Below are 27,921 nucleotides of genomic sequence, written 5' to 3' on the forward strand. Positions count from 1 at the left end.
ACACGCGCGTTTACACTGAGGCGCAAATCTTTGAATTAATAGAAAGGTCTCGTGGGAAGAAATCAGACATTTTATCATTCTTACTTTGCACCTTTTCTCACACAATTATTTACGATCTTGTCTTATTATTCGCTATTATTGTCAATCTATTTTTCTTTTTAATATAAAAAGTAAAATAAGTATTTAGAAAGCAAAGCGCGTCATTACGTTCCAATTACATAACGCGCGAAAAAGAAGAAAAACCTGTCAAGAGACACCACGCATACATCTTTCTTTACAAGATCGTTTCCAATTTTATCCCATTAATTGCCATTATTATCATTTATCAGTCTATTTTTTAATACAATTGACAACATTTAGAAAGTGCAATGCGTTACCTTATTACATCGAATTACATAATGCGGAAAAATAGAAAAATTCTTCAAGAGACTTTGTGCACATTACATCTTTCTTTATAAAATTGTTTCTTATCTTACTTCATTATTTGCCATTTTTTTATTACTCAGTCTAATTTTTTAATATAATGAACATGACATTTAGAAAGTACGCGTGTCACATCATTATATCGGATTGCGAATTACGTGCGAAAAAAAAAGAACAGCCATAAGGGTTGCCGGCGTGCGCTCGTACTCATTATAGGTGCGAATTCGCTCGTTTGGCTTCTCATTACGGATCTTCACGCCTCCGGTTAGCTCGAGCGTGAGGACCGGGGGCGAACAACCCGCGTATACCTATATGTCGATGGCTGGCAGCGGTCAGGCCTCGGGTCTCACCCGTTCATCGGTGATTATAACAACGATGTGTCGGTGGCGCGTATCGAAACCGAACAAATTTTTGGCGTCCCTGTTGTTGCATCTTCGATATTTCGATAGCAACGCGCAAAAAGCGTTCACGCGCGAAATCCTCGTGAAAGAAGTTAATCTCTCGCTGATGATAATCGCGATAAGCACCTCTCAAGTGTGCTTTATGTACATAAATTTAAACGAATGAAGAATTGCTGTAAATAAATTTTGCCATCATTTACGTGTCACTTAATTGAAGTCGGGCGAATCGCTGACGAGATGAGCGGTGTGATGTCATGTTACACGGGGATGCTGGATGCTGGAACCGGTGGCGCCGACATCGTCGTCGTCGTCGTCGACGTCGGCGGCGGCGGTGGCGGCGGCGGTGGCGGCGGTGGTAGCGGCCGCAGCTGCGGCGGCGGTGGCAGGCAGCAGCGCAGGAAAGGTTCGCGAGAGAGAGGCGAAAGATGTATAGAAAATCTGGCGGCGGCGGGCTGGGCGTCGCGGGGCGGTGAATGACGTCACGTTGCTAAAGCGACGCGGCAACGCGAGGCGTCTGCGTGGGTCGGTGGGTGTCTGGGGGTCCGGGATCAATAGCTGCGCCAGCAACCAGGTAGTAGGTATGGGTGCATGTAGCTTTCTCCACGGTGGCAGTCCAGGAGACGAACCTCGCGAGGTAGGACACTTTCCGAGTCGAGCGAGATAGAGATAGAGAGCGAGAGAGCGAGAGAGCGAGCGAGCGAGCGAGAAAGAGAGATAGAGAGAAGGAGGAAAGAGAGATAGAGAAAGAGAGATAGAGAGAGTTCGGCGGCCTGTCAGTGTCGTACCGGAGAAGAGCGGCGCTATGCCAGTAATCGAGCGTAGCAGCGGGGTGCCCAACGTGTAGGACTGTCAGCCTCTCCAGGTAAGGGTCCAGCGGTCCAACCTCCGCTTCCGTTCCTGGCTCTTCGCGAGCCGGGAGCGCGCGCGAATCTCCGGTCTTCGAATCCCATCCGCGCGAGTTTCGCGTCCGTGTGAGAATCGCGGGGAATCCCCGGGAGACTCGCGGGAATCTCTCTCGGGGAAAGTAGCGGAGATGTGAGTCGGATGTGGCGCGCGGCCGATCTGTAGGTCGATCGAGGCGGCGTGTAAGATCTAAGTAGAGTGCATGAGAAGGCGACCGCGAAGAGATTTAAGCGAGGGAGGGATCAAGAGAGATATATAGAGAGAGAGAGAGAGGTCAAGAAGCAGCTTACGGGAAGAGAGACAAGTGGGAGAGGGCGCAAATTGGCAGATAGATTGGATAAGTAGCACGCACGCACGCACGCAGGTAGCTAGGCGGATGACACGGCGGGACGGACGGGTAGAGGTTGATAGATGGACCGATGGGCGGATCGACGGCAACGCCGAAACGGACGGGACGGACAGATAAATATGGGCAATTGGCAGAACGGAAAGACGGATTCGCAGATACGGACGCGTAGAGCGGGATTTAGACGAGAACGGATTGACAGGTCAATCGCTCGACATTGTCGAAGATTGCTCGACCGGAAAAATGTTTCCTCGTTTGTTGCAACATAGAAAATCAGGAGTTACCATTTCTCAAATCTTTTCCGTTTAACCGCAGTGCGAATAATAAATGTCTCAATAATAATCAATTTCGCAAGATAATATAAAAATCTGTGTATTGCAAAAACAGGTGAGATGTGAAAAAATGAGAAGAATGAGCATAGAACGTAATCTAGAAGTAAGTCGCATTCATTGAAATTATTTTGCGGTGGTTTGTGATAGCTCGAATCGCGAGAAAAACGCGCTATACCAATTCCGTTTTTTTCCCCCGTCGGATTTTGCTCAACGATAAGCGAGTGACGTATATTTCGCCATTAAAGTTGCATCAAGATTGATAAATTGCAGGGATGCGTCAAATATACGATGCCATTAAACCGCGGCGCGCAGATGCATTTTCGAGCGCTTTATTTACCCGCCATCAAATGGCTTTTATCAATCAATGACTGATCATAGTGATAATTCGCTAGATGCGATCGGCTAATTGATGAAATTCACGCATTCGTCCCGCGCGTATTAGCTCGCGATTATGATGACGGAGGCAAACTAACTCGCGGCGCGTGTCGTAAATCGCTCGCCTGCCCTCGTCGCGGTAAACCCACCCGCACGCTCTTCTTCTTTGTCACCATTTGTCAAGCTCCCCGTACCTAAATTATGAATTATGGTGTCCGCGTGGTCTATTCATGTAGTTTGAGCACGAGGAGAGTTTATTAAACCTTCCAAAAGAAATTGATGTTTTTAATACACTTATGTGTAAATTTTAACAAAATTTCAGGTGCTTGCAAATTAAATGAATAAAGTTAAATCTGCTTCAATACACAATTACTAGAGAATATTTGAGACTAATGAAAGCCATGCGCAGTGTAAAATTAAATTTAAATACAACATATATTGTATATATTAATTAACATTTATCAATTAAATTTTTAATTCTTTTATAAAAATATGGGAAAAATCTGTGCTATCCTTTATAAATTAAATTTATGTTCGCTCCGTTCATTGCACTCCGCTCTTTTATCAGTCTATAACATTTTCTAATAATTACTTGAAATTGAATTATCTGAATATTTCTGTACGACATGCAAATCGTTATTTTTTTCTTTCACTCATCATTTCGAATAGAAATACGAGAAAATCACTTAGAAATTCGACACTTGATAATAATTTATTTTACAGTAATCCGTTTTACCATAAGATTTTAAGAGCTAATAAAGTGACGGAACGCTGCTCGTTATCTCGTTCGCTGACAAAGCGTTAATTCGCTAACGACACGTGTTAGCGGAGCGAGCGTAATTCACGGACAAAGATGTTGCGCGGCGATAAGGGTACCTTTCAGTGTTCCTCTTCGATATTGCGGGCGACATTGACATTGATGATACTGAAAAGGAGCTCTCATTACTTACTTGCGGCGCTCATTTGGTCGGCCGTTCGCGTACGAATCTTGTTAGCCGCAATCACACTTAATCATCCGCTCGCGTCAAGCTCGTCGGGGCGAAGCACACTGGACGGTCCGTCAACATCATTTTCACGTTGACACACTTCGTCGCGCAGTCGTGCTTCGTCGATTAAGCTCAAGTACTAAATGACAGGTTACGCGTAACTTTACAGAGTATCGCGAAGCACCGCAAATTAATGCATGGCGTTCAAATATTTGCGCGAGATCACGGATTTAAAGGGCGTTTAATCCTCACACAGTTAAAGATACTTGTATCGTAGTAGATTTTTATCAAGCAGACTCTCACGTCGCACTTTACATATTTTAACGTCTTTATCTGCAAGTGATTAAACCTTTAATCGGTCAAACCAAAAGTCATCTCGGAGATCCCGGCAACAATAATGCCGAGAGGAGCGGCGGCGCGGGGGGGAAAGCTGGCCGCGAAGCATTCAAACAGTCAATTGGGTCTCTCAAGTACCTGGAATCTGCGAAATATCTCGGGCTCGGGGTCGGGTCGTCTGTAACGCGGGTCGAGGCTCGGGTCGCGGTACTCGAAACTTTCGGGTTGCCTCAATATTGCCGACCGACTAGTTGGTTGCCGGGGGCAGCAAGGGGGCACTATATTCCGCGGCTCTTCTTAAAACTGTGTATACAAAATGAACTGCGCTGCGCAGTTGCTAATCCAGGAATACTTACAATGTTACACTGTGCGTGGAATCGCGATGACGGTGTATTTAAAGCTGCAGCGGCGGACACGTGTAAACGATATTTTCTCCATACGATCGCACGCATCTGATTCACGCGAGTCCGACGTATCTTTCCAACGGAAATAGGTCGTGTGTGTGCGTATCTTGGCGTCGGGCCGACTTTTTGAACGCGATACAATCACTTCTGCAACGTGGTTCCTACGGCGATTCACGGTCGGGGCAGGCGTCCAATTCGTGTGAATTCGTTGAATTGTTGAGTCGACGGTTAAATAGGCGAGAGACGGGCGGGCGAATGACGACTTCGTCACTCACGGACGAATATCTTGGATGCGCGTTCGACCACCGGTCTCAGTGGCACGCGAGCGGCAATCGGTGTCGCGCCGAATTTTCCCCCCGCTCTTTCTTCGCGAGACTGAAAATTGCATGATCGACTACCTGTTATTGCAGAAAGAGAATTCTCCTCGCTACGCAAAAGCAATTTAATCTCGCGAGACAGCAAATACTCTTGTGCGCAAAGGGAACAAGTCGGTCTTCGGCACGCTTTGATCCACGCGCACACACGTTGCCTTAATTCGATCAATCTTTGGGAGTTGGTGAGACACGGTAAATGGAGGCGTCGTCGGCTTTTGTGCTTCCACGCGTCGGGCTTCTTCGCGCGCGCTGCATTAAATGTCGCTTGTACGACATCGTAATTGCGTCAGTCGGTTTGGAAACAACACCAAATAAATTGGCAATAATTGACAAAATGTTTTTATTTATGTTATTTTCTTTTTTCATGCAGTCGCTACGCGAAAGCAGATATATCGATTTTGGAAGCAACATGCTGCTCAACTTTCTTTAGAATAAAAACAAATTTGCGGGAACCGCAAGGGAGTAATATGTAAATTGTATCGCGCGATAAATATAAATTTAATCATCGCTAATGCGAACCCGCGCAGGGATTCGCCCTGCCGCAGAATCTTTGTGAAGGTATATGCATCTTGTTCTATTGCAGGCCGGCGCAATGAGGCCTGGAGTACTACCGTTACTGGTGTTACTAGCGGTCCTGCTGCATCCGTCGAGGTAGGTTGTTTTATTTGTGATACGGAAGACTCGTACGTCGAGCTTTTGATTGATACTCCTACGTACAAATTTTGTGATCGCCCTCAATCAGTCTCGTGTGTCGCGTGAATTAATTGTATTACAGTTGCGCATTTTGGAAACGGTGTCAAGGCACGTGTCGCACATGAGTGAGACAACAGAAATGTAATTCCGGGAAGGGAAGTTACGGCTTCTAAAGATATATGTTATTGACCCGTGTAGCGTTTTGTTATAGTACATAAAGTTTATGCGGTACTCAATGCGCAACATGCGCCAGCATCAGAATTTTGCACGCAGAATGCACGAACAGAATAGCGGAATCGAATTAATTATATAGCATCCTATATATTTTTATTATATAAATTTGTCTTTTTGCGAATTTTTGTCTTTAACGGTTGCATAATAGTTTCTCTTTTAGAAACTGTCGTTTTTTTTGTGTTACTGACAAGATACTTTTGGTTGGTTCTTTTTTTTTCAGATGTTCGCAGCCGGCAAAGGTAAACTTCCGGGAGAAGGAGAAGCAAGTGCTCGACAACATCCTAGGACCAGGCCGGTACGATGCGCGCATCCGGCCGAGCGGGGAGAACGGAACAGGTGAATATAGAGATTCTTGTGCATCCTTAATTTACTTCCTCCGCCCATCCTCACCATGTATCGTGATTTTGTACGAACATCTCGCGGCGAATAAGCCGAGAAAATGGTGAATGTAGGGTGGAATAATTTCAAGAGAAAAGGAAAAAAAAGAAACGGGGTGTTCGGAGAGAGATACATGTACCGCACACTTGGGCGAGAGGGTTTAAGCCTCGTCGAGTGCGCGGAAAATTCAACGCGCGATGCTACACGATCCGCGCCGTCGTTAATGCGATGCGACGCAGACGACGGGCGTGCGAGGTCTATTGACAATGGGTGATATATATCTATATATAATATAATGCGAGCGAGACGAATTGCGAGAATTTTCCGCACGTCCGTGCCGGAATGAATGCAAATACCGAGCGGCGAGAAATTCCTTCATAAACTTCGCGAATGCGGACGGCGGATCGGCTCCGTTCGGACGCGATCTCGAGACACATCGAGATCTGCGCAAGTTTGCAGTATTATGTTTATTCTTGCGATTCTCCTCAACTTGTGTATTTTACTGTTCGTGTAAGATATCATTTTTTATTAATATATTGCGGTAAACATGTGTGAGTAAATTGGGAGAATTGCGCGGTCTGGCGATCTCGCTTTGTCACAATTGTAAAGTTATTATTTTCTATGTAATATAACACAAATCTCTCGTATCGTATAAATTCTCACATATAGTGTAGGTTGATTTAAGTTGTGGAAGAAGCAGAAGGAACGGATCTCACAATGGTGTTCGCGCTTGACACGATGAGGTCAAGATTCTGCGTATTTGCCGGAGTATCTCCGAGCGAAATATCTCCGACGCGTAATTCGACCGAGAGCCGTCTTCCAATCTCCTCCACATTACGCGCCAGAGGTGTATCGGCTTTTTTTGCGATGTGGCAATTTCAAATCCCGCCGATATCGATCGTCGCCGGCCGAGTCCCGCGGCAAATATCGCGATTCCTGTAGTCAGCGGGTCGAGTGGCGAAAGGCGAGAGTCGTTCGTTCGGCGCGATAGATAAACGAAGCCAAGTAGAAATGAGGACGTTGCCTCGTATCAGCGAAGGGAGACGCGAACGTCCGCTTGGTCCGGCCGCGTTTATCGAAGCCTAATCGATTAACTTCTCGAGTGGGCTACACGGCCAAGTACAACGGTGGGCAGAGTCAACTAATTAAATATCGGAATGATAAACGGAGCTCTCTGCTTCACTTCCGTGAAGACGGAGTCGCTCGCTCGTGTTTGTTTATACACTCGTCCGAATGTTGGAAGTAAATTTGCAAGTCGTTAGCGCGTCGATTTGCCAAGTCAAGTTTATAAATCATGTCGTATTTTCTTGTGTGTTTATTACACGTGCGAGATTTCTTTCGACATTTTGATATATCTTTTATTTCTTATTTTTCGCACTGGATAAAACATCCCGTTTCTCACGTTACATATTCGAAGGCTAATAATTTCAAAGCTAAAATTTTTCAAAATTAGAGAGTGCTATGTGATGACAGTGCCGTCACTATTTATAAAAATTCCACTTGAAGGATTTGGAAAGGCATTTAATTACACATTTAATTACACTAAATCTTTCGAGACAACAAGATCGCCGAGTTCGGGATTGAAATCGTGTTAGAATTTTATTCTCCTTGTAAAGGCGTGAAAGAGTAATTGAATAAATCGTACCGAGAGCGATAACGTGTCGCCGTAAAACGAACGAATAGGTCTTAGAATATTCCCTAAGCACGCTCGCCGCGTGCCTACTAGCGGACGTGTATATCGCATTAACTCGGCAGAAGAGGGCGGAGGGCACGATTTATGTGATTTCTTGATCACCCGTTTATAGGCGTGTCGCGCGCGGTAATAAAGAGTTTTTAATCGTCTCTCCCGCGTGTTCGCGCGCAAGAGAGAGAAAGAGAGAGTCTTCGGGCATTTACATTTCGCGTACGACGGCTGTATACGTTCGACTGCAGGCCGATGCTTAAAGGCCGGATCGCGTGCCTCCGTAAACGACGCTCGTTAATTTTATCGTTTGAGTATTAGCAGTGAGTGCGCGCCGCGTCGGTGAAGTTTTTGCCCGGCCGGGACGCGATGGAAGGGCGGAAATTCATGGCACTTTCGTGCCCGGCTGCCACTTCGGGGGTAGGAACGCCGTCAAGATTGCGCGCACGAGAGGCGTGTTGTGCAATGCGCTTAAATACAAGCCCGCGGCACTTCCGGGAGAGAGGAAGCACTCGTGCCTTTCCGGGCGTAATTGGGAAATGGTCGTTCGATCGCGTGTATTCGTAAATTTCGACCCCGTCCGTAATCACAGCTCGTTTATCCCGCTTAACGTCGCGATGACGTCGCGCGCAGTTAATCGACTATGAGAGCAGAAACCGCCGCGTATGACGCGTTTAAGGTCCGGCGTCACACACATCGATCGTTATCTCTCGTTCGCTCTTGATCGATCAGGCGGCGAGGCAGCCTGGCGTATCCTTTTCAATCCTCACTTTTACACTCGATGTCTCTGCGAGTGAAGAAGTCATCCAAATTGTACAGATACACGTAGATACATGTAGAAGAGAATCCACTTTTTCCAATACTCTTACACACTCGTCGGGGCATTGATTTAGATTTACACTCGAATCTCTCACTGAGAGACGTATTAATAAATAAAACAGAGATCGCATGTGCAGTTTTTTGTCGATTTTCAGGAAATGGAAATTAAGTACATGCATATGTTATTTTTGTGTAGCGCAAAAACACATCTGTTAAATGCCCAACACGGCGTGTTTAATTGAAAGGATGGAATGGATCGTCCAAAAATTATGCGTTTCCATGCGGATCTTTGAAAACAACGGTGGTTTGTAATTCACGAGTCACTGTTAATCTGTATTTGCGCACGGACTGCAATTACCTGTAATATGCTGCAATGTGTAACGGTATAATGAATGGCGCGCGTTTCCCGATATCGATCAAACACACTATTTTCGTTTCGCATTGTGTCCGCCGCGACCGCAGTTGATTTATATTACAATCTTGATGGACTGTTGTCGTTCAATCTTTCGCTCAATGTCTTGCATTACTTATACCTGTGCCGACCCGATTTATTGCGATAGGGATGGGGGGTAGAAGGGCGAAGTAGACAGGAGAAGCTCACGATTGATTGCACGAGCGAGTGAAAAAAAATTACACACAGAGGCATTTTACATACTCTTCTGGTTTCTTGGTCTCACCCGAGGGTAATTGATTTTCAGATTCGGACATCTCTGCCGAAAAAAGAACGCTCGACCTTCCTTCGAGAAAAGACGTATACAAAGTAGCCCAAGATTCGTACATCTGCTGCATGTAATGAGATTTTTTTCATCAGCTTTTTACGTGAGCTAAATTCGAGTTGGTTCTCTTGGCTAAAATTGGACCGAAATAAATGTTAATTTTACATCCTCTCTTACGGTAAATACTTTTCAGGTCTTAGAGAGTTCAATTTAAAAATCGAATATTTAATTGACACTTGAACCTTCTTTTTTTTAGATGTCGTAAAATCAATTGTTATTTTTGTCCAAGAGTCTCATTGCATAATGCATGACTGACGAGTGTTTTGGTTATTGCTGCACTTTGAAACTTGATACGTTTTTAAATAAATCGCGCAAACATCATTCTTTGATTAACGCGTTGACATATTTTCCTTTGGCCGCGCCAAAACGATAATGTTGCTTGCCAGAAATCAAATTAAGTAAACAAAATATTGCTGTTAACGTTAGTTGCTCTTTAAGATAGAATCGAATCACAAGCGGAATACAATGGCGGTTCGCCACATTTAGCGGTAACATTATACTGTCCACATATCCTTTGTGGTCGCAACCGCTCGTTGGCTGCACCTTTACGCGCGACTCCCGTCTTCCGTCTGTAAAGCGGTCTGCAAATCCGGTCTGAATACTAAACTACTGTATGCGCGGTGTAACAAGCGTAAGTGACTTGAAGAAGATTCATAACTGGAATAGAAGCGAAAAGAAGGGAATGCACGCGCGGTAGAACTGATGGAAATTTTGCTGCCGAATTATCAACTGCTGGATATTACAATTAATCATGTCGGTCTGTTATGTGGTTAAAACTCGCTTTAACGGTAAAAGGAATTCATCTTTCTAACGAAGTCCATATAAAGCTGAGCTAGATATGCCAGGCATTGCAATTATAAATATCCATTTCGACACGAAATGCATGTGAAATGTCAAGGAAACCGACCGGTATTATCGTGCGCAAATGAAATTTTACATCGAGGTAAAAATAATGAATGAAGATTGAATATTGCTATTAACGAGCCATCAGGGACGATTATATTACTCGGTAATTGAATGAAAACTTCCACGTGAAGTCGTGTTAAAAGTTTACGCGTACGTACGTTATTCGTCAATTAACGTTTATAGAGCGGAAAATCAGGGGGACGAATTTAAGCATCTTATAATTAACGGTGAGTTAATTTACGACGCGTATATTTTGAGAAAGCAGTTTTAACACTTTTTGTTTTAATAGAAAAATACGCTTTTTATTTCATGATTTTATTTCCGAAATATGTGCATTTCGTATGATCGAATTAGCTTTCTTCTTCCGGCATTAATATTAATCGCGCCGCGTGACGCGACAGCTCGAAGTGCCCTTCGAACGGTCAAATAAAAAGTCGATATTAACCGAATAAAAATCAAATCGCGCTCGAGATGACAGTACGTACATATTTGCATTAGGTGTTTACATTATGGCTCGATCGTCGTTCCGTGATCGAAGGTTAAGCGGGTGAAGCCGTGAGAGCGCGCCCGCCTGTTGGAGCAGGTGTTAACATTCATAACGGAAAGAGATCCACGCGGATACGATACCGCGGGGAGCGGGCACCGCGGGTACATAGGTAGATAGACGCACACACATACACACAGCATCGATTTGGCTGGTGTCCCTGGCTCGTGATCGGCATACCGTGTCCGACGCAGTTATGGGATTCATCCCGCGGCCGGATTTGGCAGGCCGCGACCGGATTTCGCGTTGGACGCCCGCCACGCGGATCGGCGGGGATGGCATCGATGCGAGATTTCGGCAAAGAGAAGGCGTCATCGACATCAGACGATACGGGCCGAGAACGAAGGGGGGGGGGGGGAGGGAACGGTAACTGAGCGGAGCGCGCACTAACGATAATTATCGCACTTCGCGACCTTCGGTCTTTGCAACGAGCACCTTGCGACACGCACACGTACCGCTTGACACGCAGAGAATTCTATTTCACGCGAGCAATTTGAGCACAATCTCGATAACCGAGAAGTACCGGAAGGAGACCGCTTCACAGCGCTTCGTGAACTCACTTTGTAGTCACTTCGGGTGTTTTAGAATTTTTTGTTTCTTTTTTTTTTTTATACACGATCGTTGATTACGCATAGCGAATTAGACGGATGATAATTAGATATAATGCTGTAAATGATACAAATATCTCACGTTATGTATTGTCACGCCGCACGATTTTTTTCATCAAACTATCATGAAAGGCAAACGAAAACAATTCTTATCTCAGATGTATGTCGCGAGATATACGTGTGAATCGACTAAACTCCGGATTAAAGCCGCACGCGAGATAACAGGCTCAGGTATGTAATTCACGTGAGTCACGACCCGACAATCTGTTATCGCGCTTTATAATTAGGTGACGACAGGAAGGACTTTTTTGCGCACAATTTTCCTCGACGACGGCGTCGGTGTCAGCTTTCATCGCGCAGCGTCACACTTTCTCGCCAATTTTTACAAATTGCCATACTTCGCGCCAATCTTTTCCCATGACTTTGCAATTTTTTTTTCCTTTTTCATATCTTGAATTTTCAAGGAGAACAGATGTCACCCCGAATACGTGACTCTCGTATTGAACGGCGATCCTCGAGGAAAACAGGGGTGATGTTCCGAAAAGATCATTCTTCGAGTTTTTTTTTTAACAATCTTTCGTGACTCGGTTTTCAACCGGGTTTGTCGACGTAACGAAACAAAACTCTCACTCGATCATTCCTTATCCTCTGAATCGCGTTGAGACTCGGCGAGACCGCTTGAATAGTAGCCGAGAGCGTGGTAATAAAAAAAAAAAAAAAAAAAAAAAAAAAGAAAGAAAGAAAGATAATTTCGGGCGCGTTCCAGTAGAGTATGTAAGCCATCAGAAATGCTGACTCACTAAAAGGGAGCTGTATTGTTTTTGCCCTTAGATGGGCCGGCCATTGTCCGGGTAAACCTGTTTGTGCGAAGCATTGCGACAATTAGTGACATCAAGATGGTAAGTATATATAATACGCTAAACTAACACAAGCCTTTGAAACCGCAACCGGCCGCAACTCGCCGTTTCTTCTCTTTGCCGACGCGGTTTTATATGCCCCCTTTCTTTATTTGTCTCTGTCACTTTTGCAAAAATGCAGTAGGCGCAAACAGTAGGTTTAGGCGAAAATGAGTCTTGGTCTCGTAATCGAAGACAGAGAAAGAGAGAGAGAGAGAGAGAGAGAGAGAGAGAGAGAGAGAGAGAGAGAGAGTGCGAGTGAGATCTCTCTCTCGGTGAGCGAGAGAGAAAGGGAGAGAATGTCTCCAGCCGGCGACCGGAGAGACGAGGCGACGACGATGCTACCTCGGAGAGAAAGAGAGAGAGAGAGAGAGAGACCAGGCTGGCAAAGGCGGTAGCAACAGAACACACACACGCAACGTAGTAGAGTGCAGCAACGTAGCAGAGTGCCGGTCCAGCAGCATCTTGCCCTCCTTTAACCCGAACGCTCTTTTGCCCTCTAGCCCCCATAGCCCTCTAGCCCCGCCTCGCCCTGTTGCTAGCCGTCACCGCTAGCAGCCTCTTCTCGAACGGAACATCCACACGAACCAACCGACCACCACCACCAACCACCACCGCTACCACCACCACCACCACCACCACCTTTGACTAAACCGCCCTGAGAAACCCACCCCAGAAACTCTAGCACTCTATAGCATAGACGCAGGCATGTGGCATACTCCAAGCTTATATAATACATTTGCGTATGTTAGTTACGTCACACCGGACCATCGGACGCGGAGCGGCCAGATGAAAGAGTGCGACACTCGTGTCGTTGAGTCGGGTATGCGAATTGGAGGGGGGGTGCGGACGGGGGAGAACCGAGGATGCGATTACATTCGGACCTCGCGACGTCCTTATTTCATAGGGGCTCTGCTCATAACAACAACACTCGGCCCTCGGCCGCGTTAATCTTCGACGTTGCTTCAATCCGAGCAACGTAATCACTATGGGGGGCGTATCTCCCTAATCTTATTTCTCGCAATCTGCCGTATTGTATCGTCGAAGGAGAGTGGCTGCATGTATGTATTCGAGTTCCGAGTGGAACATGGACGACGCGAAAAAGTTTTTCTCAAGAGACAGGCTTGAAAAATGTGCGAAAGGCCGTCCCTCGGACGGCCCTTATCGGGGCTTTCACGTCGCTCGGGAAATACTTCCAACACGATTGCTCCTCGCAATGCTCGCAATAGACGCTCGATGCGATTTCGCGATGAGACGATCGGCCGGCCCGTTGCACCCTGTCGAGACCGCAGAAGCGAAACTTATGTTTCACGTAGGTAACGAGATTACACCGTCTACTATATACTGCCCCGGCTCCCGGGTCGTATGGGCGCCGGAAGTGCACGTCGAGAAGTTACATCGGATGCGTTCCGGCACTCCCGTTCGTAGTAGCGCGCGAACGTGCTAGGCTCGCCGTCAGGAAGGCCTCTTCGTGTTCGAGTTCCGCCTGTGTAAAACGCGCAACGCCCGCCAGATCAAAGAGCGATCTCACGAAGGGACGATTGATCGGTCTCGAGTACTGTACGGGGTGTCCCAGAATGCCGGACTTGAATTCTCACGACAGAAACGCGGACGTAATCGAGGGAAATGGGACATTTTTTTATTTCGATGTCAATTTTATTTATTAATCGGAAAAAATTGGAAAAGGAGGGAGGACATTTTTATCATCTTATTAAATATCGGGAAAAGTTGTTGACGTTGAATTATTCCGTGCAATACATTAGACCGGTCAAAATGTATATTTTATGATACTTTAGAAATCTTCCCTGCACATCACGCGAGCAATGACATTATAAATATTAGCATCGCTCTGCACTGAAAAAAATTACATTTTATTACCCGCAATGAAATAGATTGTTCACCGTCAAAGTCAATCCGTTTTATACCAGTTGCTCTTCGACGAGAGAGAATTTATCACGCAAACTTGGGCACGCTTGAATTCCACCGGATTTCGAAACTTGGGCTATCCGATATCGCAGGTATTGATACCGCTCGATACTTTCGGGCGTGATAATCAATGAAAAGTTTCTACAACGATGACTTTGGTTGAAATCATTGCAATTAATTCATATTATTATTTTCTATGCTTTATTCAGTTACAGCTGCCGATAATTCTATTATCTTGAGTCGTGAACAGCTTCTGATGTAGATAATAGGTATTTATGTTCTATTCGGGCACTCCAGATAACTCAGTTTCGCTAATAATTAATTTTTAAATAATTTAATGAATTGCGTGCGTAATTTAGTGTCATCAACGGAATTGGGATATTTGGAGTATCCAGAAAATACATGCATTTGTTATCTAAATCAAGAGTTATATATGAGCCGTTTAAAAGTCAAAGTGAAAACACTCTATCAAATAAAACACTCTGTCAATTTATTTTATTTATGCAAAGTTAAGCACATCAGTTTTGGCTTTAGGGCATCGATCATGTAATTTTTCCCTAGGAGCGGAAACGTGAAGAGTGAAAATTTCACGTGAATTTAACGAATAGAATTGTCAAATTTACATAAAAGTTTTCATTTTTCACGTTTCCGCTTTTAGGGAAAATTACATGATCGATGCTCTGAACAGCTCATATATATTTGTGACTCAAATCGACAAATACTAAAACTAGCATTTGCGTCGTCGTATGTATGATGATTTCTTTCAATAAGCATTCCGGCCTCGCGAGAGACTGATTTCTCGCGAAAAGGGATGTCTTAAACTTGGAGCATTTGTGCTTGAAAAGAAGAGCTTGGAGACTCGTAACGTTTCCTGCTTTATGTAGCGCGAGCTCGGATTTAAAGGGTCGAAAATGGGTCGGCACGACTGCTGGGGATCGTCGTCGACGATGCCGGCGATCGACGTCCCGACGAGCACTGCGTGTCCGACGTCTTGTCCTGGTTCATGTAGGGCGGAATGGTACGCAAACACTCTGTATGGCTCAGGACGATACGGCTGGCTCGTTTATGCTGCTGCGGACAGAGAGAGTGAGCGAGAGAATGTGTGTGTATGTGTGTGTGTGTGTGAGAGAGAGAGAGAGAGAGAGTGACTATTCCGGATGCGACGACGATGACGTGTAGCGAGGCGCGCGTCGCCGGATCGGCGCTGACGTTCGCTCGTTTAATCGCAGGCTAAACGCTGATAATGACGCCACTGCCGCGAGCTGCTAATCGCCCATCCGATAGCTGTCGATAACCCGCCGGCTATTTCGCTGACTCTGTACACAGATCCGATCGAAATAAGGTGCAATCTAATCTCCTCCGCTTCGAGCGGTGATAAGAAAGTAGGGATAAAATTGGAAAGACTGTCTCGGGATTAATAAATTAGTGAGATTTATCAATCGCGGTCGCTATGTGTAATTTTAATATCCTGAAATTGATGTGTAAACTTCTCAAATGAGGACGTTTTTGAAACGTGACACGGCAATAAGAATAGCTTTTTCGCAGAGAGATAGATATATTATTCTCAGAATAATTTAAAAAGTCATCTTTACCTGCTCGTGGGAAATAGATCGGTTGTCAATGCCAGAGAGCGATATCGAAATATCTCCCGTGCACATGCAGGGCTACGTGTTACTCCGGCTTCTCCGTGTAACGGTCCGTCACACGCTCGCGTCTTTCGCGTTTCCATGACGCCGGCGTTCCGCAGCGTTAGCCTCTAATATCGTCAAATGTCGCGTAAGTTTCCGATTGACGCGAAGGCGTTTAACGTCATTGTTGACGCATCGTCGATGCGCCGAGTTTACCGCCTACCGAAGACGCCTAAATAATGCACTTTCCAAGTTTCCTTGCCGGCGTAAAGTCGCGCATTTTCGCGCGGTGCCGCACGCGCGCCACACTTTACGCGTCATATTCGCATTTTTTATGCATAACAATCAAAGGGGACGGGTGTCTCGCTTTGATGCTAATCGGACCGTGACAGCGGCATGGAAATTTCGTTCGATAATAACGCTCGAGTGTCAGTGAAGTTGCTAGAACGAGCAAAGAAATCCCCGCGAGAGCCAGCCTCCCTTCTGCCGCGAATATCTATTTTCCGTTTTTCATTCGTGTCTGTAGCAGGCATCAATTTTTTCTGCGAGCTTCTTTTTCTCACGATATTCCGAGGAGAAATTTCACAAAAGGGAGATGATCGAAACATCGTTGAGGCCAAACCAAGTCTCTACCGTCTCTCGCGGCATGAATATTTTCACAGAGTTTGTGAATCAAAGTCATCGATTTTATTGTTTTTCTTTTTATCTTTTATCTTTTAAGGAACTCTCGAAGAAATAGATATCGGCATGCAAATACGACGCTCTATCGTGTCGCGATTTGTCCTAGATTCAGCAGCGAGATCGGGTTAATTCGACATTGTCGTGAGACACGTCGTCGGATGCGCCCCGACGACGACGATGACGAAGGCAGCGACGACGGCGGCAACGGCGGCGGCGGCGGCGGCGGCGGCGGCGGTTGTCATCGATTTTTCATCGCGTTTCCGCTTATCCGATCTTTCATATTTCAACCGCTCGATTGTAACCGGTGTGCGCGCAATTTATTTAGCTTCCGTTGATCCGTATCTTCGTCGATTCGCGTCGTCCGTCCCGCGTGTATCGATTATCCCCCCGACACCGCCGCTTATTTCCTACGGGAGCATCGATTCCGCGCGAGTAAACATGCGAGTAGTACGAGAAAATTCGTTTCGCGGTATCGCGCGCGACCGATATAAACACGAATTTCTCAGAATACCTACCGGTGCGCTCCCGCCGCGCCGCGTCGTGCATTATTTCCGTAGCTGCGATTCCTCAATGAGCGACGGGGCGTTTTCGTCGTGGCGCGCGCAAAAATCCGGCAAATCGAGTTAGGAAAACTGTTCGATATCGCGGCGCGAAACGAGGAAATGGAAGGAAACGGATAGTCGCGGAAGAGGAAACAATTTACCGAGATCTATGGATCCGCAGTGAATTCCCATATGACCGAATATAGATCACCGGGGGAGTTAAACGTGACGTTTTATCGATGGACGAGCCGAAAGTAGGGCACTTTTAACGCAAGCCGTATATCTTCGTATTATGTTAGGAGTGTGTATGTGAGAAGCGATTATGTGACCGCGCGGGACGGTTAATAAAATAGTGCGCTTTCCATTTAGGAGCGAGGTTTATCGCCGCATTTTGAGACCGCGATTAAACGTTTTTTCTTGTATCAGCGCCGTTGCGTTTTAACGATGATGAACGACGATAAGGCGAGGACGAAGAGCGCCCCACGGGCGTTCAATCCGATTCCGATTACGTGGCATCTCGGCGCGAGGAGATGCGGATAATCAGTCGAAGGAAATAAACGAAGCTGGAAGAGATGGAACGGATAAATGAGATCCAAAATCGAGTAATAAGTCCGAAAATTTCGTACGAATAAGGTGTCTGCGAGTAAGATACGTTTAAGCACATCTCACGACTCATCGCCGATCGCGTAGGTGTGGTCTCGAAGGGGATTCTAATTCTCATCATACCACACACACGCATACACCTCTTATCTCGATGTATCTGACTGCTGCTCAGCGACTGATTAATTTTGTTTGTTCTGTTTGCCATGTTAGATGGGCCCGCGGTTGTCCGCGTCAACATATTTGTTCGAAGTATCTCAAAAATAGATGACGTTACTATGGTAAGTTGACAAAAAATAAAAAGCGAATGCAACGCTCCGTGATATATGCATAATATATCACAGACACACACATATGTGCCTTTATTATACTATATATATATACACACAAAGTAACATTATCTGATGCTGGGTGTGTTACGTTATATCATGTATTACAATCAGCGCATACCTGAGAAGGAGCAGTTATATATATATATATATATACTATACGTCGACGCGACGCACGTCGCACGGACGATACGCGCCGCTGAATGCGTACGTGCGTTCCTCGGACGCGAGCGTCGAATGCCGTGTGCGCTGCGGGGATGTATAATGATCACGTATGATACGAAGACACGATACACAGGAGGTCCTTACCGGTGGATAGCTTAACGATGGATTCTTCGGCGAGTTTAACGTCAATTTACCCTTCGTGATGATTCGGTCCACTTAAAGTGAAAATTGCAAGTCTGATTATGCGAAAATAGATCTCAGAGAGAGAGAGAGAGAGAGAGAGGGAGAGAGAGAGAGCTGCGGATGGAAAATAAATTTCTATTTTCCGTCTAGTTTTAATTGGATTTGATTCAAAACTTTGAAAGTGAAGATTCCCGCGATGAAACCTCGTGTGAAAATTTCTCGCCGAGGAAGAATCGACTCCAGAGTTTGTCGGGGCGTGCAATCGGCGAAATGTTCCTCCCCGACACCGGCGGGAAAGCCTGTGTACACACGTTAATTTACTTGTTTACCATTAAGTCGCTGTATAGTATCCTTCTAATGCCCTTTTTGATCTCACGATGTATAGAACGACACATTTTCTCAATCTACTTCTTTGTGTCTCTCTTCTCCTCCTCGTGCTAAAACACCAAAACACCCGTTGCGTATCTCGAGGCCCGCTCTCGTGGCTCTTTTGTAACTCCAACCTACCGTCATGTTCTCTCTACGTTTAAGCAAGTATCTATTCTGTATGTCTATGAATGAGTTTGGGACTTACGAATAGCACGACGCTTCTCTCCGCCGCCTCCGCCCGTCGATATTAAACGGCATACCGTACGCATGACGAAGACGCGCGATTCTGCATTTTCGCGAAATTCGCGATCGCATGACAACGGCAGGCAGACGCTACGAAGGAATGCGATACTAACTTACTAACGTAGTCGTGCAACGCGTAGCACACACGTCGCAGCTGTCTTTATTCCGAATAATAATCTGCGAAACAAAATTCTAATTCGTCCCAAAGTGGGAACAAAATTGCGCGTGGTATGAAAATTAGCGTCCGCAAAAGTAACTTATAAATTTCCATTCTTCATGTCAATTAAAATTCAACTCAGAACTTATAATGTTATAATTAATTCGTTTGAAATGTTTGTTTTTCTCATTCTGACGTTAATCTCATCCCCGCGACGGATTCCGTGTCCATTCCGTGATTTTTCTCCGTCCACTTGGCGTCGTGCTGTGCGTAATTGCGAGATTCCATTAGAGTATATAGTACCGCTCACCCGCTGTTGTGTGGTAGATGATTTGATGGAGTTTCATCTCTTTTTGACTTGTTCCGATTATGTTTATCCGCGTTGAGTCTTTAATGCCAAATATATACATACATGCATACATACCTACACGCTGCCTCGCAATACAGCAGACACGTATATATACATTTATCATACACTCAAGACACGATTTGGCGCGCGTTCTCTATCTCTTTTTCTCTCTTATCTACCATTCCTAATTTACTCGCACACGTTCTCTTTTTTTCGTCTCCTCTCTTTCTCTTTTTCCGCAATAATAATACACTGATCATTTTAATAATATATATATATATATATGTATATACACCGGCGTAGCGCCATGTATATCGTATATATGACAAGAGACATTTGCATACATTTTTACATATGTACATATATTATCAAATATACCGTTGAACTTACTCCTTGATCCTTTATATTGCACCGTGCGATAACACACTCGCTAAGGCATTCTCGTGCTGCTACAATTCTGCGGTAGTGTGCAACCCTTTTTATTCTCATTCTTGGTAATGACCTTTTTTTTCTTATATTGCTAACAGAAAAATGTAAATCCCATATCTGTATGCTGTACCTTGTCAAGGCCGTCTATACCGAGAGCGAGACACTTCGTACGGTTCTATGCGAAATATGCGAGGGAAGCGATCACTGTAAAACCGCCTTCTAATCATTGCGGGAAAAGAGAAAATAACCCCCCTCCACCCCCTCCCCACCCCCCCTTGAAAGCGCAAGTCACGTCGGCAGTGTAATCACTAGCGTGAATCGACGATGCAATTGCAATTTAATTTGCGGGGATCAATTTTTTAAGAGCCGCATTGCGCGAGCCGCAAAATTTACATTCAGCGCCCACTTCATTTCTCTTCGTTAACGTGCGGAATGTAGGTTTTCGCACGGCTTCGTCTATTATTCAGATGTGGGCAGACGCCATGATATACTTCGCATTGAGCAATGCGAAACGTTCGCTTAAAAGATTACGGAAGGAATCATAAATAAATTATCTGTGAGTGAGTTCAATATAAATTGTATCCCCGATTACTTTTTCATGAGATATATCTAAAATTACATTCCGCATTCCTTAGTGAGCACGCGACGACGAACGGCGCGTCTGGCCGATATACTTTTAGAATAAAATGGCGCGGAATGGCGACGCGCGCGTTTTGGCGAATACGCTCATTTAGCAGAAAATAACCTGACGGTTACGCAACGGGAGAGAGAGAGAGAGAGAAAGAGCGGAGCGTGTCTTTCGGCGGAAACAGCGGTGCGGCATTGTGCTGCCGCGACAGAGCCGGGATTAACCGCGAATTGCCAATTGCGACGACGGCGACGACGACGACGACGACGACGACGACGACGACGACGACAACGACATCGTTGCGGAGACAGTGTAATTAGACAGGCCCTGGTACCAATCAATTATACGCGGGAGTAACGACGACGCGAAAGGCGACTTTGTCGCGGGTCTCGTTATAGAGCGCCAATTTCCAGCGCCGCGTTTCCAAGCCGGAGCCGGACGAAGCCCCCGCTTTGACTCGCGTTCGTTCACCGATCGATCCCCGTGATTAACCCGCCGCGTTGCAGACCGGCGCTTAAATATTCACGCGCTAAGCGCGAGAAAAGATGATAACGTTTAAGAATTTATCAGAGTGCGCGCGTAGAGTCTCTCTCGCGCGTCTGTCCATTCGTATAATTTATTATATTTCACAGCACATATATGCATTATTGAAAATAAAAGTAGCACCATTAGTGGAACCACTTTTGCTCTATTAAAGTTTGTGGACAATAGCGATGACAATTATGCATATTTAAAATTTTTTATGTAAAACATGATGGAAAATACGCACGTGCTTTCTTTCACAACGTGCTGCTAGATTAATCGCGACGGAGATCTGAGATTCGTATCTCTTTATTAATTATCGTATAGCTTTTTTCTGATCAGCACTCGAATGTTGCCGCTCTTGAAGCCCACTTTATCGGCACCGATATCCTCGCCACTTATTGCGCGTATCACGGCCGAGGAATAGATATTAGATACAAGATGACACGATAAAGAAAGAGACAAAGGGTTTTGACAGGAAATGACGAGCAGAAAGATATAGATTGGAGAGAAAAAAGAGGCTCTTTGACAGAAGATTCTTTCATACGGTGAGAAGAAAAGGCACTCAAGTATCGGAGAACAAATATAAATGCGTAGATATATTTATGTAACTACTGAAATAAAAAACAAAGGAGCGCAACAACGCCGTATACTCACGCCGCTGTCTAAAGTGGATCGAAACTTCCAACGTTCTTCTAAAATTGTGTTGGCTATTGTGTGCTTATTGCTAGATCTATATTCTTTTCTATTCTTACAGCGAGTAAATCTAGAGTACTTCACGATATTGTTTATCGTCGGAAAAAAAAAAACAATAACAAGATTTCTATAAAAATCGCGATTTAAATTTCGCGAATTATAAAGAAAGGAACGTATCGGAAAAATAATTTCTGTGTCAGATTCTGCGGTGGAAAAGTGGATTTTGATTCATTTCTTCACGCACGAATTCGTACGAAATACAGAACAATCGCTCTCCAGCAATTCACAATTGTCGCGCACGGCAACGGCTCCCTCGTAAGCCTCGCTCGAGCGGCAATATCCGAGGGCCGCTTATTAGATTACGGGCGTTTAATGCAACTGCAATGCAACTGCAATGCATTGATTAGCGACACAAAACGTTTCCTGATCTGCTCGGTATTTAATAAAGACTCGCTAGCAGCGTTAACTTTGCTTCGGACGGTATTTTGCAGTCGCTTCAACCGCGCTCAAAAAAAGATTTATTCCAATTTTAAATATAACATTCGCAAGAAACTTTTTTTTTAGCTACACGTGTGTTTTTAGCTACCTGTAAAAAAATGTCGGAATTATCTTCTCTCCGCGATGAACGGAGATATATATATATATCGTGCCTTGAGCCTGAAATATTTTAAATGCATAAATTTATGACGCGGCCGAGAGAATTTTGTTTTGGCGCGAAAAGCGCGAGTTATTAAGTCGTAACACGCTTCTGAAGTAAACGTTAATGAATGTTGAATTGACGGTCCGCGACTTTTTTTTAATGGTTCGTTAGAAACCAGGCGCTGTTTCAACAGTCAGCGTCGGGCGAAGCTGCTCGGCGGAGCAGAAAGAATTGTATTTCAGGGGTTGTCAAAGATTGAACGGACATTCCGTTAAATCGATACGTTCCTTCTTTTATGAGGATACGTCCACCTTTTTCACATAACGCTACACGTAAACGCACACCAGATATCTCCACCTTCGCTCGTTTTCATTTTATATTTTTTTTTCTTCTCTTTGACTTTTTAATTATCGAGCTTCTCTGTCTTTTTTTACTGATGGACATTATTCCATTAACTCGAAACACAGGCGATTTATCTCGCTTCGTGAACCGAAAGAAAAATTAGTAAATTATTACGCGATTTTCGCCGAAAATTTTGTTGCAAACATTTTATGCAAATTGCGTTAAGCTGAATTTTGCTGTTACAAATTAAAAGACACAAGGTATGATTTATAAATCTCTTATAAAAGATGTAACCATTTGATTTCTACAATTGTTACCTATATTTATACGTTTTATATTCTATTTTGTGCTCGAAAATGCACAAAAATTCGTGAATATTTTCGTCTGTTATATTCTTCACGGTATTGATTAAATCACTCCCTTCGATTGTGCTTCATGAAATATTACTACGAGGTACTATTAATGCTTTTTCCAATATGTGGTATATGAAAGGCACTCCGTTAAGAGTCACGAACGATAATATCGTCTCAGGAATTTATACAGTCGAGAACAAGTTACGCATAAAGATTTCTTGAATGAAGCAATACACCGTGAAATCGAATTGCGAAATCATCCCATCTCGCGCGTGCGATTGACCGATCATTTCATCGCAAAGACAAAAGAAAGGAGAGAAACATGGCAATGGGATTCTAGGATCCTCTCCTAGGTATTTCTAAGTCCCGATGCCGCGCGCCCGAAGACGACGACGACGACGATGACGTCGGCGTGGGCGTAATCTCGCGCGTCCGAGAGCAGCGTCCACGAGAGAAGCGAAAGCTATGCGAAGTCTCGCGAACAATCTGGCCCTTTTCGTGTCAAAGTTGTAGACCCCGGGTACAAAGAAAGACCACCCGGTGACCCCGGTGGTCCGTTACGGAGGGCGGGGACGAACGGTCGTCGAGATGGCGACCACAACGTGATCAATCGCTTTGCGTTTCGCCCCCCCGAGAGTCCGCAGTAGAACGCATTTTCTCTTCCCAGCAATATCGAGTGTGTGTCTATGCGACGTCCGGACGTAGAATCTCCACGGTGTCGCTTTTCCACAGCGTTCGCCGGGGCCTCTGTTTTCCACACATCTCGCATTTACGACTAAACTCCCATTCTGAGCCTCGTTTCCTTTCGTTTTATTTCATGCTTATACATTTTTTTCCCTTTCATCCGAGTATCTTTAACAAAGCATTTAGGACATTCCGACTGTCGCTCTCCACCTTTTGAGATTCAGCCAACCGGTGCCGGTTTATCGCTCGTCGCGAGCTGAGATTACACACAAAGCGACGGCACGGGCATTCTACATTTTTGTACCGCGCGTAGACACCCGACATCGACTTTACTCCTTACTTATATATTCTTACGGGATTATTTACACTTGGCGAAGCGCACGGATCAATAATCGTCGCTTTTAGCGTTGAATATTATTCCGTCGTCGGCGGTGTAACGCTCCCGTAAGGAGATCGTAACGTACAAAGAGAATGCTATCATCCGCAAGCCTAAATTGAATCTTAATCCATTATTAGCTTTTTGCAAGAGACTTTCTTTCGACCGTAGTGGACCCGTATTGTCGCAATTCGCCATGATCATTTCTAGTGACGCGCGCGTTGCGCGAGGAAAAGGAAAGAAAATAAAAGTTACACGTGCGCTAAAAAATCGCTGCAAGCATATAGCTCGCTCCATATCGCATATCACCCCATGCCATTTAACTGCCGTAGTGTATAGCGTGTTTATTTAAATTTTACGTATCGATCTCACGATCTGCATACATCCAAAGCTCTCATCTCCAAGCTCTCTCTTACGCTTTTTTTTTTTTTTTTTTTTTTTTTATATACGCCACGTGTCGAATCGCGTAACGAGATGTGTCCGCTGTGTGCATTCTGTGCCTCGCGGCGAGATAATGATAGGTCCTGCTGCGCCGATGGGATATTTCAAAACCGATTGAAAAGTGATTTTCAAGTAAAGCGAGAAAGTCGAATTCGTTTTAAGCGTTATCCGCAAAAAAATGTTGGCGGAATAGATCCGCGTCGGAGAAGTGACGCTATCGGGAATACGATTTTATTGTAACAATTTTTCGGAATGCCAAACCGAACGACGGGCTTATCGCGACCTCGCCACGGGGCACAGAAGTACGCGATAATATTCCATCGTTTGTCTATCCGCTCGGACGCGTATCGCACGATCGGCGGAAGCCGTCATTCGCGATCCATTATCGATCCATTATTCGCGTGCGACACATCGCCGTACCGAGAGAACCGAAGAGCTCTAAGTCATCTTATCACCCGATCATCCCCCCGTTCCCGACCCCTCATTCATTGATGACTCTCTCCACACCGCAAACTTGTACTGTCCCGGTGAAATGAAATGAAAACGAAAGCGAATTGACAAGCGAAGAGAAAAGAAAAATAAAATAAAATGAATTAAAATAAAAATACAAAGCAAAAGCGATTCTCGGTTCACGGCGACCGATTTAATTAATCGATTTCTTTTGTTCTGTTCCGGTCGACGTGTTAGATGGCCCGACAAATGTGAAGGTCAACATCTTTCTCCGCTCTATCAGCAAAATAGATGATTATAATATGGTGAGTGCAATATACAAGTAATCATCTCAACAAGGCCTATATATACAAGTCTGTATATCCTCACATTGTGTATAAATATATTAACGTCACGTGTATATGATGCCGTAAGATTTGCACTTCTCTGTACTTGTATCTGTATTACGTGTATATGTATACGTATATATGCATATATATATTCAGTCTCCGTCCCGTGCGCGCGCGCGCCCGTCCACCGTGCTGTGCACACATACATATACATATATATGCATACTCGTGCGTCGCGCTGACAGTGGATGTGTGCTAAAACCAAAAGTCGCACTCGTTGATTTTTCTCGATGTCGTTGACTGTCATGTTACGTCTATATACATATTATACAGGGTATCCCGGGTTCACCGTTGCCCCCATCGATCCACGGAGTTTTTGGGCAATTTCGGAGTCGTGCGAAAAAGCCTCTCTTTCGAAAGAGAGGGACGAAAAACGAGTATTGAAATACTGTTAAATTTTACGGATGATCGAGAATGGTTTAACAAAATGAATTTAAAAATAACTGTCCATTTATTTCAATCGAAGATTTAAAGAGATGTATAATCCAGGCGTTCAAATATTGGCGTTGTCGAAGATTAATGAAGAAAGAAAGATGTATCGACTACCAGGATTGGCCAAAGAATCCGCAGCTACGAGGCGGCGCGGTGAAACCGCCGTACACCCGATGTATGATCAGTGCTCTGTCTGTTACATAACTGATTGTACGAACGTTCGATTGACTGTACGTTGCAACCACGTCTTGTGCCTTGTTGGAAACCTTTGCTAGAAACCGACTGACGCGCCCGCGAGAGCGCCGAAGAGAGAATGGGCAGGCGCGGAGTAAATACAATCATACGGAACCATGCGTACTCGCGCATCAAACGCGAGCACAAACTTCGCACGCGTTTCGCAATCCAATCCAAAATGCGTTCCGAGACACGTTGCAGGGCCTCAGGTTTGCTCGCCGAAGAGAGAGAGAGAGAGTAAGCTCGATATATATGCACACGCACAAGCAGATACACACACGTACACTCTGTCTCTGCCTCGTCGATTGCAAAAGCCATGGTTGGTGCACATCTGGAAGTCGTCGAACATCGCTATTTGTGAATTTGGCAATTTCGTAGCGGAGTTCCTCAGATTCCCGCGTCAGAATGCACAAAGAGTATGAAAGTGCAATTTGGGATCTTCCGATCGTCCAATCGCGAGAATGGACCTCTTTTACGGTTTTTTTTCCCCCTCCCAAAACACCGTTTGTCTTGGGGGGAGATTTTTATCTCGCAATCTCGGACGAATGAAATATGAACGGTTGAATACCGCGTGATTTTCCGGTTTATCGCGCGGCACGATAAGGGTCCAACCATTCTCACTCCTCTGTCAATTTCATACTTGTTTGATACCTGTCGGGCATAGTTTCGGGAGGAACCGCTTGTCACGGACGACGACACTCCGTCGAGTTCTTCTCGAAAAATCGCAACTCGATCATCAATTTTCCTATTTCCCCAGCCGTCACGCGGAACTCGCCGGATAATTGGCATTCTGCATCGACGAATCAGAGACTCGTCACGCTTGCGTCAGCGTCGCACGGAGCAAAATAAAAAAAAGAGCAACACTTGTTCACACATGCATATTTCCCTTCTTCCTACTTCGCTATCGGGACATCATGCGCTCTCGCGATCATTAAATCGAAAGGAAAATCACGGGATAAATATATGTTCATCATAATCGCATAAAGTACCGCGAGTGAAGTCAGTCGTACAATTTTAGGCCCTGCAGAAATCCCTTCTGTCTTCTTCGTCTCTTTTTCCCGCTTCTCTGTTTCTCTCTCTCTCTCTGTTTCTCTCTCTCTCTCTCTCTCTCTCTCTCTTTCTCTATCTATCTTTCTGTCTGTTTCCTCTTCATCTCTTTCATTCTGTATCACGTTCTCATAAATACGAGCACGTTCAGTATCGCTTATTTTAACGAATGTTTGCTAACTGGACGAATGTGCCGTCGCATTAGGAGCGGATCCGAAGGGATGGGCGGGAAATACTTGTATGGGAGATGCGTGGGAATGATGCGTCTGTTGGAGCTTCATGCGAGTGAATGTGTGTCGGTGATGTGACGATAACGGCGAAACAATCCGAACGCGTTGAAGCGAAAATTCATAACCCGTTCTCCGTAAAGAGCGCACGAGGGGAACGCACTTGCGTCGCTCAGGCGAAAAACCAAATTCAACACGTGAGGCTGCTCATCGGTGAGAGATACAAATTACCGAGCGAAAACTGATTGGCAGGATTGGTCTCGAATATTTTTGATAAAACCCTCTATACGACCTGATAAAAACACCGAAACAAGCAACAACGACGGGTGAATTGGATTCGAAAATTTGCATCCCGAAGAAAGTTTTATTAGCGGCGAGAATAATCCTGTTTTCTTCTTTTTTAACAATCAAGGGAAGTAAAATTGCAGTAGAGACTTTTTGACT

General features: G+C 45.0%; 1 protein-coding gene across 13 annotated transcripts in view; it reads left to right on the forward strand.

Annotated features, from left to right (window-relative positions):
* Positions 1-27,921, forward strand: part of GluClalpha (glycine receptor alpha 1) — a 65,606-nt gene that overhangs the window by 23,941 nt on the left and 13,744 nt on the right. For 2 of the 13 annotated variants that reach the window (XM_012366616.2, XM_067357113.1), the window contains exons 2-4: positions 5,464-5,531; positions 6,028-6,143; positions 12,351-12,418. In XM_012366616.2, the coding sequence (XP_012222039.1) occupies positions 5,473-5,531; positions 6,028-6,143; positions 12,351-12,418 (243 nt within the window). In that variant the 5' untranslated portion in view covers positions 5,464-5,472. Of the gene's footprint in view, positions 1-848; positions 1,687-1,740; positions 2,461-4,266; positions 5,073-5,463; positions 5,532-6,027; positions 6,144-6,196; positions 12,419-18,005; positions 18,074-25,385; positions 25,454-27,921 lie in introns of those variants that run through there. The other 11 variants (XM_012366614.2, XM_012366611.2, XM_067356971.1 and 8 more) reach the window with 11 other exon arrangements.

The sequence above is a fragment of the Linepithema humile genome, chromosome 1, assembly GCF_040581485.1.
Source record: "Linepithema humile isolate Giens D197 chromosome 1, Lhum_UNIL_v1.0, whole genome shotgun sequence".
NCBI classification, from domain to species: domain Eukaryota; kingdom Metazoa; phylum Arthropoda; class Insecta; order Hymenoptera; family Formicidae; genus Linepithema; species Linepithema humile.